The sequence below is a fragment of the Enhydra lutris genome, unplaced genomic scaffold (assembly GCF_002288905.1).
Source record: "Enhydra lutris kenyoni isolate GAN:26980312 unplaced genomic scaffold, ASM228890v2 scaffoldscaffold39, whole genome shotgun sequence".
Taxonomy (NCBI): Eukaryota; Metazoa; Chordata; class Mammalia; order Carnivora; family Mustelidae; genus Enhydra; species Enhydra lutris.
In genome coordinates, this window is record NW_019154123.1 from 2,412,524 (window position 1) to 2,433,708 (window position 21,185).

Genomic DNA, 21,185 nt, shown 5'->3' on the forward strand with positions numbered 1-21,185 from the left:
CAGGGTGGGAGTGAACCGCTCTGCCAGGAAGGGGCAGGTCCTCACCAGGAGGCTGTTAGAGCTGAGTCCTGAAACGTGATCAGTCTGCAACACACGCCCAGGCGTGGAGTGGTCAAACACTAAGGTGGTTTCTGGGACAAATGACCGATTCGATGCAGCCAGAACTTGGGGTACAGTTTTATATTTGACCGACCTGTTTGGCTTACTTGGGTATTTATTTATGTTATATGGACTTGTGGATTCTTATTTTAGTCCATGGTAGATTTATTATCAAATACTGGTTAGAGAATCATTCTAAAACTTAGTGGTTTAAAGCAACAATGATCATTTACTCTCTCACCCATTTTGTGGGTCATGAATTGAGGGCAGTTTACCTGGATAGTTCTCGTTGAGGTTCCAATGGGGTTGCTGATGGGGTTACTGGGGCTGGCAAGTAGGCGCTGTTTGTGGGTGAGAGGCCTCTCCACAGGGTTGTTTGTCCTCACAGCATAGAGTCTGGGGATTCCCCCAGAAATCCCTCTACACATTTAAAGAAACAATTGAGTCTTTTCAAATATTGTGCAAAGAGATGACACTGGACCAGAAGATAGGAACAGAACACAGTGAGATTTTCTCACTGGGCAAGGTGGAATAGTGAAAAGCAAGAGGACTGACTCAGGACAGTGTTTCTCATCACTAGAGATACATACACAGATGGTGGAGGTCTGAGCATGTTGGAGAGGGAGACAGGTTGCTAGGATTTGAATACAAACTCTGTCCCTTGCTAGCCCTGTGACCCTTAGGCAAGTCACTTAGCCCCTCTCTGCCTTAGTTTTTCTCATCTATAAAATGGTATTCATCTCATAGGTTTGTTAGGAGCATTAAATATATTTAATACTTGCAAAGCACTTAGAACAGTGCCTCGTGTGCAGTAAACTCCATGTAAGTATTGTCCATGCTGATGGTGGTCATGAGGACAAATGATTGAGTCCTGTGCCTTCTGAATAGGTTTCAAATCCAAGAGCCTGTAAGTCCATCACTTGTGAGAAAGGACAGGACACACTTTAAAGTGATCTATGTCAATTTGTGTTATGATATATTTATTATGTCTGAAGTTTCAGATGTTGGGTTGCCCAGAACAATCTGTCAAATGTAGTATGCTTTAAAAGAGCTAATGGCTTAACATGAAGAAATATGTAAGGGGGAGCTCACGTGGATACCCTGATTGTGATGATACCAGGTTGGTGAACGGTATCATACAGATTTCACTGGACCTCCTGCAGTAGATGATGACAAATATGGAGACCAATTGGGGAGGCAAGGGAGAAAGCTGTGGATTGGACTCTGAACTCACATTGTTTTCATCTGAAGAGGGCTGGTTGCTTCAAGTTTCCTTCTAATAAGTTCATGGTCTTTGCAGCTATAGCTGCCAAGTCCATCTTATCAACTGAGTCTCCATGAGTTGATTCCCAATGTTGGCTGCCTATTCTGCCAGCAAAGAGGACGGCTGCAAGCTGTGGCATCTTCCCACCCCTCTTCCCTGAGTGGACTGGGCTATTTTTCTCTGTGCTGGCTACCTTCCCTCTTGTGATCAGTATTGTGGGAGTTGTGGGAATGGCAGGTGGTTTGAAAAACCTTGGACCTGGAAAATCCACTTCCTGTTTGCTACATAGTGATGTTTCCTGTGTAACCCTGGAACATTTGCTCATTGCTGTGACTTCATGGCCAGTATCATTGAGGTTATCACACCCAGGGGTCATCTAATTTGTAAGGACACATTTTATTTGGTTAGCAAATTTATCTGCATGATGAGAATAATCATGAGGATTATTAGAATATTTGTAAAGCACTTGGAAACTATGCCATGCATATAACTAGTGCTTTATAAATACTAACTCACTTAATTTTCATAATAACTCTGCACATAATAATTATGTTATTATTATTTTTATTATATATGTGTGTAATATATATAATATAATATATTATTATTATTATTTCCATTTTGATGATGTGGAAACTAATACACAGGGAGATTAGTAACATTTCCAAGATCATGCAGCTACCTACTGGTAGTTTTAAACCCAGGGCATCTGGCTGAGGGTTTGTTCTCTTAGCCAATAAGCCTTACTCTTTTGGGTGCCCATGGCCTATTATTTTGTGGTGTTTGTGGACTGATTGGCCTGCTATACTGAGATAGAAAGGTAGTTTAACAGGATGAAAGATTTATTATTAATGTTTTGAAAATGCAACTGTGCTGGCATTTTTTTTTTTTTTTGCTAGCCATTGAACAATGTATTTTTTAATTTTTATTTTGTTTAGAGTTTTTATTTACTTATTTGAGAGACAGAGAGAATGAGAGGGAAAACCAGACTCCCCACGGAGCTGGGAGCCAGATGTGAGACTCAGTCCCAGGACTCTGGGATCATGACCTGAGCAGAAGGCAGTCAGTCGCTTAACCAAGTGAGCCACCCAGGTGCCCAACAATGTCCTTATTATAATGCATCTTTCTATAAGGTGACTGCCTAATGGAAAGTCAGACATACTCTTTTTGGATAAGGAGATGATATCTTTTTGTGGAATTGTGTCAAATATTTGGGTGGATGATAAGTACCACATATAGTAGATTTATTTGAAAATTATAATACATAGAATACAAAGTAGATCTTTTATTTTTTATATTATGCTCTACTTACCTCCTCTGTAATAATTTCACTAGCTATAGAATATCCTTCATTTGTACTTTGGAAAGAATAAGGTATTTGCACTATGCTCAGCTTTATCACGGTACAAAAAACAATCCTCAGGGTTATCCTAATTATTGGTACTTATTGGTAAGTGAAACTATTTTAGTACTGATAACTTAGAATTTATTATATAAATAATTACAAGTTCATATTGTAAACGGGGACATATAGTTGCTATAGTTAATTTAAGCAAATTTTTTCTTTTTTTTAAACAAAATTTTACTTTTCTTTTGGTGAATTCATGACTTTTATAAATATGATTGACTAATCAGGATGTTTGGACTCATTAAAAGAGATAGAATCCTCTTTACCTTTATGTCCCTGACACCTGGCAAGCACTGTGTGTGGCTAGCAAGTGTTGAAGAATGAATGATGACTTATTCTCAGTTTAGGGTTTCACGCTCTACCGGAGAGTTCTAGCTGGATCTGGAAACTCTCTATTCTGGTGGCACAGTTGAATCACCCAAGAAGCTTTGAAAACTCCTAAGGCCCAGGCCTGACTGTGTTCAAAGTTCTCATCATGTTGAGCTGCCACTATAATCAAAGGAGACTAAAAATACATAGGTAACCGTAAGATATGACAGGCGATGTTACAAGCTATGAAGTGAAATAAAGCAGCATCAGGTAGCGAGAATAAATGTTTTAAGTCAAAGATGTTTAAATCTTGGGAAACTACATTGGCTTGGCTACCATGGTAATTATTTGTTTGGGAAAAAAACTCATTCCCTTTATTCGGCCTCCATCTACCCCTTTCCCACATTTTGTTACTTTCTTTATTGTTACCCTCACGGGTTCTGTGCTTCTGTTTCCATAGCTTCCAGCCATTAACTTCGATAGTGCCCAAAATAGCATGACGAAGACCGAGCATGCCATCAAGGTGGGTGGACACAGAGCCCGAGGTCAGTGGCATGAGTCCACAGAAGCTGTTGAACTTGAAAATTTTAGGTAAGAATGCAGTATCTCCCTTGTTTTCAGCAGCCTATTCTAATTAGCTCAAAACTTTGTCACAGGAGCTAAACTTTAAAGCTATTTCAAAATTTATCATGAGGATTCTTAACTTAATAATTTTCATTATGCTTAAATCATTTCCAGAATAGTGTGTAAATACAGCTTAATGACTGCAGCCGGAGCCGACCTGGGTGTTTAAGGACACCTTGCTGCCATACCTTTGGCACTTGTTCCATGAGAAAGAAGTTCCAGGTTGTTGACCTGGCCTGGCTAATTCCAGGCTTTGTCTTCAGCCTTTGGCCTGTCCATACGCTGCCAGCAGTGAGGAGGCATAAAAGAAGCCATTGCTATGAACAGATGTGGTGGCAAAGGACTGGGATTGTCAAAGCAACCGAGGTTTTCAGTTGAAGGGATTGCACCTCACCTTTAACATGGAAACCGTCAATCCATGTTCCTCTCTCCTGTCACCATTTAGATCTCCTAGAAGTTGCATGTTCTGTGGGCCACTCCCCTTCCAGGAGCTGGTTCTCTCAGTTTTACAATGTGCTGACTTCATTTGGCACAAAGTGCCATGTAAATAATGAATGGCATGAAATATCAAGATGAATATTCTAGAATGATCATTTATTTATTTGGTCTAGACTTTGTCTCCCTGTCATTTTATGACAATGAATTTAATATTCCACAAAATCACATGACGTTACACAGCTTCGATTTAGTGAGGAACACTAAATTCTTCAAAAATTCTTACACAGTCAGTCTACTTGTATCCAGGTACTAAGAATGCATTACAGCCCTCACCTGGCTAAGGTAGGGACACACTGTCCAATGACATCTGAAAGACTGCAAAGGCAGAACAGTTCAAATGGTAAGACCATAGAACTTGCCTTTGAGGTGATACACTCATGTAGTTCCAGCTTATTTGGCCCAGATTTTAACCTGATCTATTTTAATTTCCATAAAAATAGTATAATCATATATTTTATAACGATGTCACCATTTTGTGCATTATTTCTATCCTCTCCCAGTTTTAAAGTGGACTGTTTGGCAGTATTTGTAACCTCTTTAATTGGCTATATCAGAAGAAAGAAGCTGAAGATAGGATACCTCCAGACTTGGTTAAGCACACATGTACACACACACAGACACATACACATACACAGCAACCAATCAGCAACCACAACAATAGGAACTTTCACGGTTGAAAGAGTTTAGGCTGTGTTTGATAAATCCATATTACCCACAAGGAGATATGTATGGTAAGCACTGGTGTTAATAGCTATAGCAGCCAATGGGGTTGTGGGTGCAAAAATGAAGGGAAGAATTGTTTATAAACTGCCTCATGCACAATGTCTAGATAATATGTCCTCATCATTCTTTCTCTTCATATCCACTTTTACCCCCCTCCAAACAAGTTTAGCTATGAAGTATTTATGAGTATTTATAATTTAGTTAAATGATGAAATTAAGTATATATGCTCAGTTATAATATTCATTATAATTATAATTGACTTTCTAGTTCCTTTTTTCTTTAATTCTTTCTTTGACAGACAGAGATCACAAGTAGGCAGAGAGGCAGGCAGAGAGAGAGAGAAGGAAGCAGGCTCCCCACTAAGCTGAGACCCCGATGCAGAGCTCGATCCCTGCACCCTGAGATCATGACCTGAGTGGAAGGCAGAGGCTTAACCCACTGAGCCACCCAGATGCCCCTGTAGTTCCTTTTTTAACAGTTGATATGTGCCTTTAGCAATATGTTAAACCCCAAGAATTTTTCAATATCTACATGAATACAGATGGTCTGTACTTGGAAACTTTGCATTGGGAACTTTGAGGCGGGCTAAAAGATTTCTATTACAAAATGCTTTTCTGTTGGTTCCTTATCAGTATAAACTACAAGAATGAGAGAAACTTCAGCAAACATCCCCAGCATAAACTATTTCAGGAGATCTTTACAGCCTTGGTGAGAAATAGACTCATCTGCAGGTAAGATTCTTCCAGAAAAGACCAACAATTTACCCAAGAATGGCATATCTTATACATCTTATTTCTAGTATATGGTTTGAAGCAGTTTGTGATATTGAGCACATCATACTTAAAAGATAAAATAGAGGAAATATCATAAATAGGCATAAATAAATGATAACTCATAAATAAATGATAAAATGAGCAAATGAATAGGCATTGCAGGTGAGTTCATTAAAATTACTCTGGTTAAGTGTTGCATTTAGCCAAATTTTATGGCATTAAGGTAAAATGGTATGACCCACATTATACTGTTTTTCTTATTATTCTTACTTTGAATTTGGATACTCAGAAGGAGTTTATTGCCAGGGTTCTTATGAAACAGACATTGGGTAACCCCATGGCCAGCATCCTCTTGGTACACTTTTGTGGTACCAAGTTAAATGGGCTGCCCCAGCCTTGACCCTGGGAAAAGGATGAAAGTGTAACCTCCAGTCATGGCCCAATGACAATGTTTCCTCTCAGCACCAGGTCAAATGTTCTCTCCATTGCTCTTCTTTGTCTTAACACAAGAGCAGTGTTGGGACTTTAGAGAAGGATTTGTAAGACCTGTAGGCTCTGTCTCACAAACAGGTCTTTCAATGAACCGTTGACTAGTGCTGGATTGCAGTCAGGACTGAATTTTCTATCCATTTGGGCTTCTTGAAGTGAGAGCTGGTTACAGTGCTGCCTGATATGAAGGTGGCCCCTAGCATTATGTCATGGTGGGACCCAGCCTTCTACTCTTCCCTGGAGGCCCAGGCTCTCTCCTCAAGCATCAGCTGAAAAGATGCCTATAAAGAACCTTGAATCTTCCCCATTGCTTTGGGACTTGATTGAGATATCTGAATTCTTCCCCAGTGAGATGGGAAAAAAATTACTCCTATTCTGGAAGATAGGAGAAATATAAATAATTTCATGCCTGACCATGTGACTCAGTTCAGTGCAATAGCTGACTTTAAGGAGAGCAGTATCTCGGTGGATCCTCCATGATGAATCAGCACTAAATATGCCTGAGTGGTAGTCTTGTGATTTGACCTTTTGAAGGGGGTTATTTAGTATTATTATGTATGTAAGTATTGGACAGTGGCTGCCAAATACATTGGTTTAGTTTAAAGCAATGAAGGATTGGGACTGCATCTGTTATGCCTTTGTACTTGATTTAGGCAGAGGATTATTAGACTGACTCAGAATACGAAAAGCCTAAAATCTTTGTCATGGTTATGGAATTGGGTCTCTGCTTAGTTCTTGACAATATACTCAAAGATTGTTGAAAAATTAATGAACACTGCTACAAAGGACATGAAGTTGTCCCTGACTGTTTTCTTCTTGAGCTTGAACAGAGTAGGACAATGGTTAGTAGCAGAATAATTATGCCCGAAATGGTATTAGGCAATGATGTTCTTTAATTTGTTTTGAAGATGACTACCATCAGCTCTTCAGGGGATGTCCAATAGACCCTTTATCAGGTCACTGCTTTGAGGAAGGCAGAGCATTTCCTATATTAAAGATGTGAGAGATGTCACTGTGTCCCCAGCCTGAGGGCACTAGAGGCAGAAATTGTTAGGGAAACTGATTGGGCAAGGGTTGGCATCCAACAGTTGAAAAGATCTTAACAATTCTGAAGTTAAGAGATCTCTTGTCAGAACCTTTTCAAATTCTTCATGATTAATGAGGCTTCTTAGATTGGATGGAATTACTGGCTTGCAACATGAGTAGTCCCTGGAAATCTTCAAACTAGGAAGAGATGATTATAGATCTCTTTGCTTTCATAGTAGGAGAAGGAATTTAGGAATGCTGAACATCAAGGGCATCCTTTTACGTCATCCTCTGGCTGCTGACAGACTGTTACGTTCAGTTCTATTCTAAAAGCAGGGTTAGGTCAAAGATGGCTTAAGTGTAAAGGTCTTCTATTGTTTCTCACCCTGTATGACCTTGCTAAGATAGCCAGAATTACCTTTTCTCCTCCTTTTCCACCTAAATTTAGACTTACAGAAGAACTATATCTTGGGGCCTTTTCTGGTATAGCTTCCTATCCTTTTCTTTGCAAACATCAGATTTAATGTTGGCTGGAAAGCTTGGATTCAATTCAGTAATTTAATTTTTGAATATCTACTGTGCATAGAGAAGGGAGGGAATAAACAATGGGAAAGGAAAAGAGGGTAAAAATACAAAGATGAATAGGACACATGATCCCCTTTCTTCTAGGGACTCAACATCTACTCTGGTCAGCAAAACAGTTACCCAGTATCCCAATACAATGGAAAATATGGTGGATATAAACTATTTATATTATGACAACTAAATACTGGGGAAGTTGAAGGACTGCGGACTTTGATCTTTGGTCTGGTTCAGGCTATAGATGAGATTGGGCATATTCAGGATGCTATGCCTTCAGTTTTACCCTGAAGATACGGCTGATTGGGAATTTTGTCTCATGTGTAGAATGTGAGCCCTTCCAGGTTGTCAGTCAGTTTATGGCTGAGTGATGCTGTTCTCATTCTTTTTTTTTTTTTTTCTCTTTCTTAATCTATTTCATTCTCCCCAACTGTAATCTTCCCCTAAACCACACTTCTGGATACCTCCTTTCTGGGTGCCTTTCCTAAGATTGACCTGTGATTACTCCCTTGTTCTCAGAAATGAAATCGCCAGGTGGCATCTGAAATGAGACAGGACTTGTTAATCCAGGGTCAGATAAGGTAACACTGTAAGCTGCAAACACCTTATGGTCAATCTCAAAGGGCAAGTGAAAATATCGTGTCTGAAGCTGAGGTTACTTCTGGTTACTCATGGTCGTGAATCTTGATGTGTGGCAGAGTATGGAAGAAAATTTTGTATTCTTCCAACTTTCCTTTCTCCCATAAGGTCATTTGTGTGTAGGAAGTCTACTGTTAGAAAATAAATCCACCCCCCTTCCATTTCATCTGCCTGTCCAGAGAAGTACAAAGAGAGCTTAGTATCCAAGACTAGGTTGTTACGAGGGTGTATAGGGAAGTAAAACTTGTCACAAAATTGACATATCCTCTAATTAACTCCTTATAAAATTGACCTCTACTCAGATATCTCTTCTGTGTATCTGTTCCTCTGAGCTCCCTCTTTGTTGGTCCATTCCTTGCTGACTGCCAGACAAGGTGCAGATCCTGTAACACAGTACAAATATAACATAATCTATCTGTGAAATGAACTTGAAAATCTGAATATATAGAATATATTCCATATATATGGAAATATATATGTATCTATATATATATATATAGAATATATATAGAATTTCCTGAAGATACTAACAGTGATGGTGGTGAACTGTTGGAACCCAACAAATGAGGCATTGGCAGAATGAGACAATTGAAGAAGAGAATTGGATCATGTTACATGATTGGTCAGAAAAAGTGTGCCCCCAGATGTCAGCAGCATCCATTCTTGCTTTGTTCTAGTTATTAGGGCAGAGTTGCAATTATAACTGAAATTTTGCTAAATGTAAAATTAAATAGATCTCAGTTTCATAGTTTACATTTTAAGATCATGTTTTCATTAAGTCATGTCCCCTCCTATTTAATATGAAATTTGGTGTTATTTAAAGTGAGTTCACTTAACTGGTCTCTTCCTGGTACGATTATCCCACAATTGCCAGGATATCTTCTCCTTCCTTGCCTGTAACTTTTGTAGACATAAGTATATACAAGGTTTTCAAATTTCAGTTAAAAGAGAGCCACCTGACCCATTTAGCATGACCTTTTTGGTCTAAAAATGCAGTCACTTTTCTAGTAAGAACAAGTTGGTGTCCTTACTATTTTACATCCCATTTTCAGAAATATCTACTATAAACTGGCATATTTTGGAAATGCATCTGTTAGAAGTCTGGATTGGGAAGATATTTATTTATACTCCACACAAGAGCTTAAGAACTTCTTGAGTTGGGGGTGCCTGGGTGGCACAGTTAGGCATCTGACTCCTGATTTCGGCTCAGGTCTGATATCACGGTTGTGAGATAGAGCCCCACATCAGGCTCAGCATAGAATCTGCTTGGGTTTCTCTCTCCCTCTCTCTCTGCCCCTCCTCCCCAAAATAATAAATCTAAAAAAAAAAAACAAAAAAACCCTTGAGACAGGGAAAGCATCTGGCAGAGACTTCACAATTTAGAAATGTTATTCAGAGTGTCCTGGGGCCTTCACAGGAGCTTCTAACCAACAGGACCTACGCAGTTATTTGTTTACCAGACAGACTTTTGCTGTCCATGTCCAAGCTAGGCCTAGGTCACGATGCAATTGACTCTTCTTTGAGCTTTACTTGAACTTCAGCACTGGCTCTCCAGATCCTATCTGGGGAGGTGAGAGGAAAGGACTGGAAGCGATCTCTTGATTTAGTTCTTGAAATGTACAAAGTTGATAGATGCTTTTTCTGTGATTTTCTTGCATCAGGTAGCAGACAGGTCAATAGGGGCCTTTAAAGATTCCTCCTTGCCTGGGAAAAAGGAAGCCTGGTCACTTTGGTAAAGTCTGGCCATCCTCTAAGGACCGGAGTAAAACTCCAGTTCCCTAGTGGTTCACAAAGCCCTTTGAGATCTTGTTCCGCTTGGCCTCATATTTTGCTCCTGCCTCGTGCATCCATGGGGCTCACCACGGTCACAGCAAGCCCCTGATTATTCCCTGGAGAGTGATTTTCTCTCACCTCTGAGCCTCTGTCCATGCTAATGCTCACTGTAAGCCTGCTGCTCCCACGTCTTTGTCTTCCTCGCTGTTCTGGCCCCTCAGCTGTCCTTCCGTCTCATGGCCCTGGGCCCCTGTTCCTCTCTCCCATACACTGAACTCCCAGTGGACAGGGCTTGGGTGTTTTATTTCCAGCTCAAGCCATTGTCACTGGTTTTATTGGAGAGCATGGGTTCTGAGAGAGTCTTCCTGTAGTGAAATTTCTCCATATTAAATTATTTTGAGCACCATAAAATAATGTAAGGATACAGGAAATGATAAAAAATGAAAAATTACCCTTTATACCACTCTTAGAAGTAGTTCCATTAATTCTTGCTATCTTTCCTTCTAATGTTTTAAAAATTCTATGCTTTTTTCTTCATTTATTTGAGAAATTATTATGTACATACAAAAACCGTATGTTATCCAGAGGAAAGTTTTTAAAAGAGCTGTCTCATTGGCTGAGACTCCTTTAGGATCTTGCCTTTTCGTCTCTCTTTTGCTTTAAGTTTCAGAATCTTAAATGTACAAAGGAAGAAGATAACCTTCAAGAACCTAGGACCTCGTGTCATTCTCAAACAAAAACAAGCATCTTCCCATCACGTATCTTGGAGAAAATGTTTAACTCTTATATTTTTATTTCTCCTGAAATGTTATTCTCCTCAAATATATACATATATATCCACACATACACACATACAAAAGACATCATCCAATTACAGAGTTGGAGTAGACCCTGAAGGAAAAGTCCAGTCCAGCCTCATTGATACATGTAGTCGCTGAGAGGTTAAGGCCAAGCCCAGGGTCCTCAGACAAGACTTAGCTGATACTCTTTTCTCCTCTGCCTGGTTCCTGGGTTCTTTATTAATCGAAGTAGTTTTGCACCAGAAAAGTATCACTTCAGTAATCATGTTCTCTCTGTTCTGCTCTCTACTGTTGCTTCTTGCAAAAATTGTCCACTTAGATGTCTAACAGGCTTGAAATTAAAATGTCCCCACCTTCCCAGGAAAGCAGTGCTTTCTCTTGGGCCGCATGTAACCGTCAGAACCAATCTGAACATGGCCAAATCAATAAATGACAGCTTCCCATCAGTTCGTGAAATTCTGAGAGCCTGGCACTGAGTTCCAGGCACATTCTAGGAAGTTCGTTCCCATGGCTAAAGTCAGCCAACCCCCAAACACTTGCACTTACGTAAGTCTACCCATCCCTTTATCAGCGTCGCTCCGGCAGACTGTACCTTGTAAGTTGTAACTGCTGTTGATTCATCTTTTGTTTTACATATGCCTTAGTAGACTTTTTCTTCTTTGGAGATCTCAAGGTTGACATACTGAAAACAAGACTTTTGATTTTTCCTGCTTAACTTGTGCACCCCGAGCTTTACTCTTCTCCATATGTTGACCAAGTCCAAGCTGCCATCATGTTTTGCTTAGACAGTTGCTGTAGACTAACTGGGCTCCCTGCTGTGATCTCTGGCTCCCTACACTGTTCTCAACACTATTTCCAAAAGGATCCTTTCAAAATCTCTGTTGGATTGTGTTAGTTATTTGCTTAGAGCCTTCTAGTGGCTTTCCAGAATAGTAAGTCCAAAGCCCCTGTTCTTATTCTACAAAGTCCTGCAGATCTGGCTCTTGCCATCTCTGACTTCAACTCCTATTACTTGTCTATGTTCTCTTGGCTCCAGCCCCATGGGCTTCCTTGCTGTTCCTTGCATAATCAACCACACTTCTGCTCGGGGACTATATACTTAACTCTTTCGCTCTTCTGACCTAGACTCCTTCCTCAATTCATTTCGATGCTAATTTTATCAGAAAACCTTTCTCTGACTGCCTGAAAATAGTATCCCCTGGACTCCTAAACTTTAACCTTTGTTGTCCTGCATTGTATGCCACCTCATATGAATTTTTATTAGTTTGTGTTTATCATTGATCTTCTCCCTTTAGAAGGTAAGCTCCATGAACACAAGTGCATGTTTTTTTTTTTTTAAAGATTTTATTCATTTATTTGACAGACAGAGATCAGAAGTAGGCAGAGAGGCAGGCGGAGAGAGAGAGAGGAGGAAGCAGGCTCCCTGCTGAGCAGAGAGCCCAATGTGGGGCTCGATCCCAGGACCCTGTGATCATGACCTGAGCCGAAGGCAGAGGCTTTAACCCACTGAGCCACCCAGGCACCCCAAGTGCATGGTTTTGTCCTTTGCTGTACTTCTGGTGTGTAACAGTGCCTGGCTATGAGAAGGTGATGAATAATATGTGAAAGCATTCAACCTCTGAAACTGCCATCCACTATGTAGAAGAAATGCATGTAGACCGTCTTTTCTGCTCAATGACTGACTGTAGGAACCAGCAAAGACCCATTAGATGGACTTTTGGTTGGGAGCCTATTTGGGACTAGAGGAAAAATAAAGACCCATTAAGATTAATGGAACAAGTCAGTAAAGGTTCCTTGAATTAATTTCTTCACACATATTCTTTTTTCATCTAAGTTTTACCATATCTATTTTGATGTGAATTTTACTCTTCTAGGATCTCCCCCCATACACAAAAACCCCCCCACAGGGCTCTGTTTCATGAATTTGGGATAATATTTATTTTGAAACAGGCTTGAACTTCTCTACTCCTAAATTTTGAGTTGAAGGTAGAAGTTTTCTTGGTGTTGTTTTGTGTGTTAATGAAAAGGGAAATTGAAATAACACCCCCACCTTGAAGGTGCTGCTAATTTTGAGCAAGAACCAGAGCAAAGCATGGTATATATGAGGTCAGGGGTGAGCCTCTGGCTGTGCGTCTGCCCCTGGAGTCAGCTAACCTCAGAGCCATTTGGCTGTCTTGTTGACCTTCGTACTTGCAGTTTTATGATCCAACACCACTGCCTCGTGGCTGGCTTTTACATGGAGCTCTCACATTGTGTATTTATTTGTCTCTTTCACCATGCAAGAAGGTGAAACCCTGACTACCCTCCTTTCAACGACTATGCGGCCAGAGCCATTTTTCCTTCCCTTTTTTGTATCGATAGCAGAAAGTGGCGTGTGATGCTAAAAGCAACGTGGCAGGTGGTCATGAACAAAGGCCGTGGGAGCTGATCACGCTGCCATGTATTAATAGTCCTGTGAAAGAAGTGGCAAAAGTTCAGTCACAAGAGGGGATAAATATTTGCCTGCTCATGAATCCGCTGCTGTGCGGCGGCTATATTGGGACATACCCTCCCAGGAAACACTATCTTTGCAGACAGACAGCTTCTTCAGAGCTGCCCCAGAGGACCCCTGGCTGCTGTGCTCAACATTCCTGCTCCCACAGTAGATGCGTTTTGGAGAGTCACTGTCTCCCTAGTCACCCCCGCCTGGGGGACCTGGGGTGGGGATGGGAGGGATGGCGGGAACACTGGCCCAGAAGTCAGCCCCCAGTTCTGCTTTCATGTGCAGCCTTGAGCCAGCCGCTCTGCTCCTTGGGACTCTGCTGCCTCAGTAGAACCAGGGCCCCTGTCTTTATGATCGGTCGCTATTATTCTCTGTAATTCTCTGGTTGCACTAAGTTTTGTGTTTCCTAGTCCCCCAACTCTTGGCAAACAGAGATCTATATCGTCTTACAGAGCACTCCATTCCACTTGAATACCGGAGATCCATCCCATGTGCTGCGTCCTTGTGGGGGGTTCAGGGCTGGGAGCCAAGGAAGGAACAACTGCTCCTTCAGAGGTCAGTGCTCAGAGAGAAGCCAGAGGACTCAGACACCAGGAATTCTATTTACATTTACAACAGCAGAGGCCAGAATCATGTAGAAATATTAATAGCTTTGGGCTTCAGTCCCAAAATTGCAAAACAAAAAATGCCATTTGTTTGGAACAGAACTTTTAACTCTGAGACTTTTCTGGAACTCATTTATTTATACTCCTTTAATAATAATAATTTTAAGAAGCCTATTCTGGAATTTCTTTTTCTTTTTTAGAGGGGGGAGGAAATAAAAGAAAACTTTTCATATTTATTTTAATATGAAAAACATTGCAAAGGTCATGAACTTTCCTCATGAAGAGTGTATATAGTTAACAGGAAAAATACCAGTGCACGCATATTTGTAGCATGAATCACCTCTTAATATGTCCCGTAGCTTTTCCTCTTAAATAATGAAAAGCAATCAGCATTAAACCTCATTAGGTTTTTAGCAGCTGTGGCAACTTGATCATTATTTCTGTTTGATCTTTGGGAGGTAGTATCTTTGCACCGCAGTTCAGGCTACGTGCTATCTTTAGCTAACCCCAGCACCTGAAAGGGAAAGCAGTCGTGTGCCATCTCCCTATTTATAAAGATTAAAGGTATTCTCTCTGTAATAGGAGCCTCAGAATAACCACATCCTTACAAGTGTTCCCATAGGTAATGGTTGTAATTTCAAAGTGTTTTTTGAATTTGCATTATTTTTCCCCATGCAAGGAAGTCCACATGAACAACAACAGTCCAGCTTCCTACTGTGGCCTTGGCTAATTCTGCCTGGGCTGGCCGCCCTGGGATGGGTTGAGCCCTGCCTTTCTTCTCAGAAGAAACTGAGCTTTGTCTCCATAGCAAAGGTGTACTGTCATGGTGGCTGGGGTGGAAGAGGGCTGTGGTTGATGTAGCTATGGTGGGCAGCTGCTTCCAGGAGCAATTCTCAGCCACTGATGCTTTTGGGACATTTTGCTTAGCCTCTCTCTCCAGAGCAAGGCCTCTGACGGAGCTTCTAATCTCAGGAGGACTCAAGCATCCTTAGAATATAAGACTATGAGAAAAACATATTTCCCAAGCTCCTTCTCATGAGCTAAGTTTTAGTGGATAGGATTTGGGATAGAATAGAATGGGGGAAGGTGACACCTCCAGGGGCAGTGACCATAGATATTCTGCCTTTAAGGAGGGTGGGTCTTGTGCTCTCAGTTTCAAGATGTGCAGATTTGGGGGCAGAGCTGAATTTCTTAGGACCGTGGAGGAGACGAAGCTGAATTCTACCACCAAAGTCTAAGGATTAATAGGAGGCAGGCCAGGCAAGGGTAGGCTTGGGACCTCAGCTTAAGCAAAGGTACCAGGTGATGGAAGGGCGGATCTTTAAAGTCTTTTAACCTTTCTGGATGCATAACTAGCTCAGCTGTGGCACAGGTGGGAGAGGTTGGGAGAAATTATGTGGATTCTAGTCTGGAATAGCTTTTGTCATCTTCCTCAGTTTTTCTTGGCTAACTATGGAGTAAAAAAGCACTTTTTGTTCTAGGGTTTTGTTAACATTTATACCAAGCGCCACTGTTGGACTAGCTTTGAGGGCAGTGGGAGACAAGTGTTGCTTGAGATGGTGCCCATGCTTGCTTTTCCCCTTCTCCTTGGTGCTCCCCACCCTCAGTGGTCTCCCCCGAGGACATGTCCTTCCTTAATCATTCACCTGCACACCAACCTTCGTCTCAGGTTCTGCTTCTGGGGAAACTGACCTAAGAAAGTACTTTATCATAGTGTTTTCCCAAACTGGAGGCTACAGAGAACACCCAGGGGTGTCATAGGGTCTTTTAAATTTGCAAGGAAAACAGAGCTACACCATATCTGTCAGACCCAGATACTTAATGGTTTCCATATGAAGGTTGTGCTGCCTTCCTTTAGATGACGGCATATTTTTCTGAAGCTGGGTTTTCTGTGGTTGTCATGATAAAAGCAAGTACGATGTGAAATTCAGCTGGAAGAGAAGATGAAGATGGTAGTATGCAATCTGGTTACAAGGCTTGAGAATTTGTTTAGAGCCTACAGGTGCATGTACCCCATTCATAAGTAAATGTGGTCAAGAATAAAATAAAAGCACATTTCTTATAATTATGTGTATTATTTTTTCAAATGGATACCAAGTTATCCGGGCATAAATTCTTATTGAGTCAAACCTAATTATTGGAAAGTTTAGCGATGTCTTTTGGTCTGGCGCCGCCCTCAGCCAATGAGGGCACTGGGAGCCAAATAATTTTGAGGCCTCTGCTTCATGAGGATAATGACAGCCTTTATGTATTTTGCACTGCAATGGTTTGAGTGTTCAGGTACCAACTAACATTCCTTACTGCAGATTAAGTTTGAAATAAACTAATTCTGTTCCTTTGCATGTTCCTTATTCCCCTTCATTGTCTTGTGTTGCTCTGTCACACTGGCCTTTTAAACATGGACAAACGTGCTTTCTCTTTTCTTCTTTCAGAGAGTGGGTTCATCGAGCCCCATCTCTTCATTTTCTGAGAGTGTTAATCTGTCTGAGACTACTAATGAGGGATCCGTGTTACCAGGTTGGTTGGAAAAAATAAAAATAATTCTTACTTTTCATGAAGATGAGATTGAAAAAAAACTGGGACCATGTTAACCTTTTTCCTCTCTCACAACTCAGTAGCCTTCAAATTTAGGCGGCATCTCACATGCTATCTAAAAAGATAAGATAGACACGCTTTAATAGAGACAAAACAATCTGTAAGTTTCTGCTATATGAACTATGCGATCAATTGGATGGAACTTTTGGTGTATGTCTTAACCCACTGGCAATCAGAGAGGTATACACTTGGCCATAGCAAGACTCAGCAGCTCACTGGGTCAACATTAGCAGTGACCAGTGGGGGCCTTCCCAGGGGGCTCCAGAGGCCTCCAGAGGGAAAGGCAGGGCCTGCATTTTTGGCTGCTGCTCCAGAGGCTGTGCCCTTCCCCACATCCAGCCTCAGACCCTGAGTTAGAGGTGAGCGAGGGACCCTCCCGTCTGTCTCAAATGAGGGCTGTGAGGTCAAGAACCTTTCCCTCCCCTTCCTAGTTAGTGGAGTGTCCTGCCCCTCGTTTAGTGCTTTGTTAACTTGAATGCACCTAAGAAGCCCCTGGGAATCTTGTAAATTGCAGATTGTGATTCGGCAGGTATAGAGTGAGGCCCAAGGCTCTGTATCTCTGACAAGCTTCCAGAGGATGTCCATGACACTGGTCCATGGCCCACACATTGCGTAGCCAGGACTTAGTGCTTTTGCAGTGAGGCTCTAAAGAGAAGCTTACCTAATATTTCACCTGAACCTTGAAAGTTCATTCTTCCAGTACCGGCTGGTAGATAGCCGCTTCCATCAAGCAGCAGCCCTCATACTTTTGTGTCCATCAGAAGCACATGGAGGACTTCATGATGGTGAGGGCCCATCACCACAGTTTCTGAATCCATAGGTTTGGGGAGGGCCTGAAGAGCTTTCCAGTAAGTTCCCAGGTAATGCTGATGCTGCGGTCAGAGGACCACAATTTAAGAACCACTACTCTGAAGCCTCAAGACTGCTTATTCAGTCATTGTTGCTTCTGCTTGCAGTGTTAAATATCTAGAGTGTTCTTAGTGTTCATACATGCTTCAGTAATTTTCACAGATTGTTTTTCCCCCCTAAGAAGCATCTCCTTTTACATCCTGTCCTGATAACCTACTGGGAAGCTCAGACCACTAGGTAGATCTCTTATTTTGGATTTGATTTTATTGATGAATTGTTTTGGGTCAGAATGTATCTCTTCTCATTACCCCAGTGACCACCTTTTCCAAACTTGGCACTTAAAAAAAAAGTATTTTGGTACTAGTCAGCTACAGAGCCTGCTCTGATTTGAGACTTCTGGGATTCATGGTGGTTCCACTACTTTCCTTTTAGAAGAATCACCACTTCCTCATTGGTATTCTGAGGGGGCTTTGTGCTATTATCATTTAGCTTTGTCCGTGGGCCTCAGAGCATACTCCAAATGGCCTTCTGTCCTGGTTGCTCAAAGTTTCCTGGGAAAATAGCATCCTTTCCCCCATGACCAACTTTATAGAACTGTGTGTTCCATGTATTTCTGAGCTGCCATTTCAAATTCTGTGTGGGGCATATCTCATAAGGGTGGACCATGTGTTCCATTTTTCCCAGATCAGTCCCAGAATGTGCTCATTGTTCCCACTTAATTATTAATAACGCCCTTTTTGACTCTCATGAAGATGGATTGTTAGCAGGAAATCTAGTTTTTTGACTTACAGAAGTTAGCAAAATAGATGTACTCTGAGCTGTTCTCTCTGTTCAGAGAATTGATGACAGCTGTCTCATACTCTGCAGATCTCCATCTGAAGTACTGCGTTTCTTAGTCTTGTTCTTGATGGATTGGGACTGGGTTGATTGCCCTGCTCTCTGCAGGAAAGAATTCAGTGATCTCTTTGTTTATGGCATTTTGTGACTACACACCTATTAAAGGAAATCTTTCCCTGATTTCTAGCCTTTCCATAGAAGGGGATTCTCTCTGAATCTCTCCCCCACACTCTCTTTCCACAAAGAAGAGCATGTGGTCAGGCAGTTGTTTAACTTCTTGAGTTGCCAAGAACTGTTGGCCGAAGTCACAGAGCTTTGCTGGGATTTACTATAATTTATGCCAGTGAATCTCAGCAAGTCTTCACTTTTGCTAGGCATTTCTTTCCCTTCTTGTTAAGTCAGTGCTGCAGGATCCATAGAGGCTGGTCCAAACCATCCACTTCTCATACCCCAATCCCAACTCCTCAAACACTGCCCCCGTCATTCTCACCAAAATCACAGCATCATCTGTTTTATGGAGAAAACCAAAACCATCCCAGTGGGATCTCTCTTATTATCTCTTTTTTGTTGCTTGAAATATTTGGCTTACCTTGAAACTTTATGTTCTTGTTTCAGAAGAAATATCCCTCCTCCTTGCCAAGGCTTTCCCCTCTACCTATTCTCTTTCTTACTATGTCAGTGGCTCCCCTTCTATTTTCCATTGTCATAAAAATGTCCTCTCCTGGACCCAGGTGTTCCTTCAAATCTTCACCTTACCTTCATTACTCCATTTCTTGAAAAGCCAGGCTATGTCTCTTGAACCTACTTCCTGTTTGTCAGAACCGATGGGCTGCATATCTTGCACACTGAATTCCGTGTACTAGGTTCTCCCAGGAAGCCATGCTTTAGTCAGCATTCCTTGATCCAGAGGTTGCAAACTGGTGGCTTGGTAGATTGGCTCTTGCCTGCCAGAGACTTCAGTATGTTGCTTAATGGAGAAGGAGCTGGAAGGAATGAAAGAGTAGCCATTATGAAGGTATACATGTGTAGAGTTTGTCATAATTAATTATGAAAGACCTATGTTCTGAGAGTTCAAGTATAGTAGGAGGCCCACGTAGGAGAAACATAAATGCCCACCTGCACTCATTCTTGTGAGGCCAGAGCATGTTGCTTATTGAGGATACAGTGAAGATCTTAAAAGCTGCTACCTACAATTGTATTAGAAACCACAATCTAAAGATAGTCAGGCTGAGTGACCTTTTCCCAGCACCTGCGTTCCTCAACTCCTGTCGCAGCGCACAGGCTTCCCCACATTTTCTGTTTGCCTTCACCCACCCCCTGGGGCTCTGGCCCTTCCTCAGCACTTTGCGCCTTTCTGTATTCTTTACTTGCTCTTTTTCTTAATCCTGCCTTCCTAAATGTTAACCTTCCCGAAGTTCTTTTCTTTAATCATCTTCTCCCCTAGCTTCCATGCTCTTGGCTTCACCTGTTGTGGTCAACAGTGTTTTTTGCTCACAAGTACTTATCTCCAGTCTCATACTTGTCTCTCTGTGTAAGTCCCAAATTTCCAGGGATATTTTGGATGGCCATGTGTATGACACAGTAGCACCATCGTTCTCCAAGTGTGACCCAGGGAGTGCTTACGGGTCTCTGAAAGCCTTTCAGGGCTTCCACCAGGCCAAAAATATCTTAAAAAGAATGCCACAATGTTGTTTGCCTTCTACACTCGCTGCCTTATATGTGTGCAGTGGAGTTCTCAAGCGGTGACAGGATGTGTGACAAGCCATGTCTCTGAGGGCTGAGGGAACAGGTGCTTGTGTATTCCTGTTCTTTAAAAATGTCTCACCTTTAACTTCTAAGATGGAAAATAGATATAACCCACATAAACAAAACTCTCTGAGGTTCTCAGTAATTTTTAAATTGTAAAGGAGTACAGACCAAAGAGTTTGAGAAGCACTGTGAGAGTGCATTCCACTCAGCAACTTTAAAAATGGAGCCCTTTGCTTCTCCCTCTCACATTAAACCTTCAGAATCAACTTCTCATCCTTTTAGTGACACCACCTTGCCTCCAGACTCCAAGGTAGGAAACTTTGAACCATCTCTTATATTTTCCTTTGACTCACCCCCTACAAATAGAGCATTAGCAAGTTTTTAGAAGACTATTACTCTTCCATCTGGAAAGATAGGATACCAGCGCACAGAGGGGCCTTAAAATCATGACCCCAGCATGAGCAGCATGGAACCACTCTTGAGTTTTGAATGGTGAAGTAAAGTGATCACATTTGCGAATCACTATTAAGGGCTCTCTGCAATGTGCCTGGCATTGATGTGGTTGCTGACTAGATCTAGGATGAGAGTGTCTAATGGCACTGACATTTTCAGCTGGGGCAAAAATAGTTGTGCACTACCAACACCCATTTGGGTGCTGCATTGTGCTCCCATTTTTTTGAGAACATACTCATTATCTGTATTACATTATTGTTTTTTTTTTTGTTTTTTTTTTTTGGGAAGGAAAACCTCAGGGACTAGTCAGAGCAAGGGCATTCATTACATATTGCACACTGAACTAAAGGGCAGATTGACCTGGGGACTTTCTCCAGGTTACTGGGCTCAGAGGTACTGAACCCAGTCTTGTGACCGTCAGGCTTGTGACCAGGGAGAAAATGCTAAGATCTGACGGGGCACCCAGGAAGTGTTGCTGTAATTCAAGCACGCAGTCATATTTGCTTTTCAGATTAGGACCCAGAACTGTTAAGCCCAGGTATGTGCAGACCTTTTGGTCTTGGTTTTCTCCAGCTGACACTCTCAGGTTAAAGCGGTCACATGGGCATGA

At 41.6% G+C, this 21,185-nt stretch overlaps 1 protein-coding gene across 4 annotated transcripts in view; it reads left to right on the forward strand.

Annotated features, from left to right (window-relative positions):
* Nucleotides 1-21,185, forward strand: part of LOC111155077 (NIMA related kinase 10) — a 215,373-nt gene that overhangs the window by 23,141 nt on the left and 171,047 nt on the right. For all 4 annotated transcript variants that reach the window (XM_022515118.1, XM_022515115.1, XM_022515116.1 and 1 more), the window contains 3 exons: nt 3,541-3,671; nt 5,559-5,657; nt 16,525-16,609. In XM_022515118.1, coding sequence (XP_022370826.1) covers nt 3,541-3,671; nt 5,559-5,657; nt 16,525-16,609 — 315 coding nt within the window. The remainder of the gene's footprint in view (nt 1-3,540; nt 3,672-5,558; nt 5,658-16,524; nt 16,610-21,185) is intronic.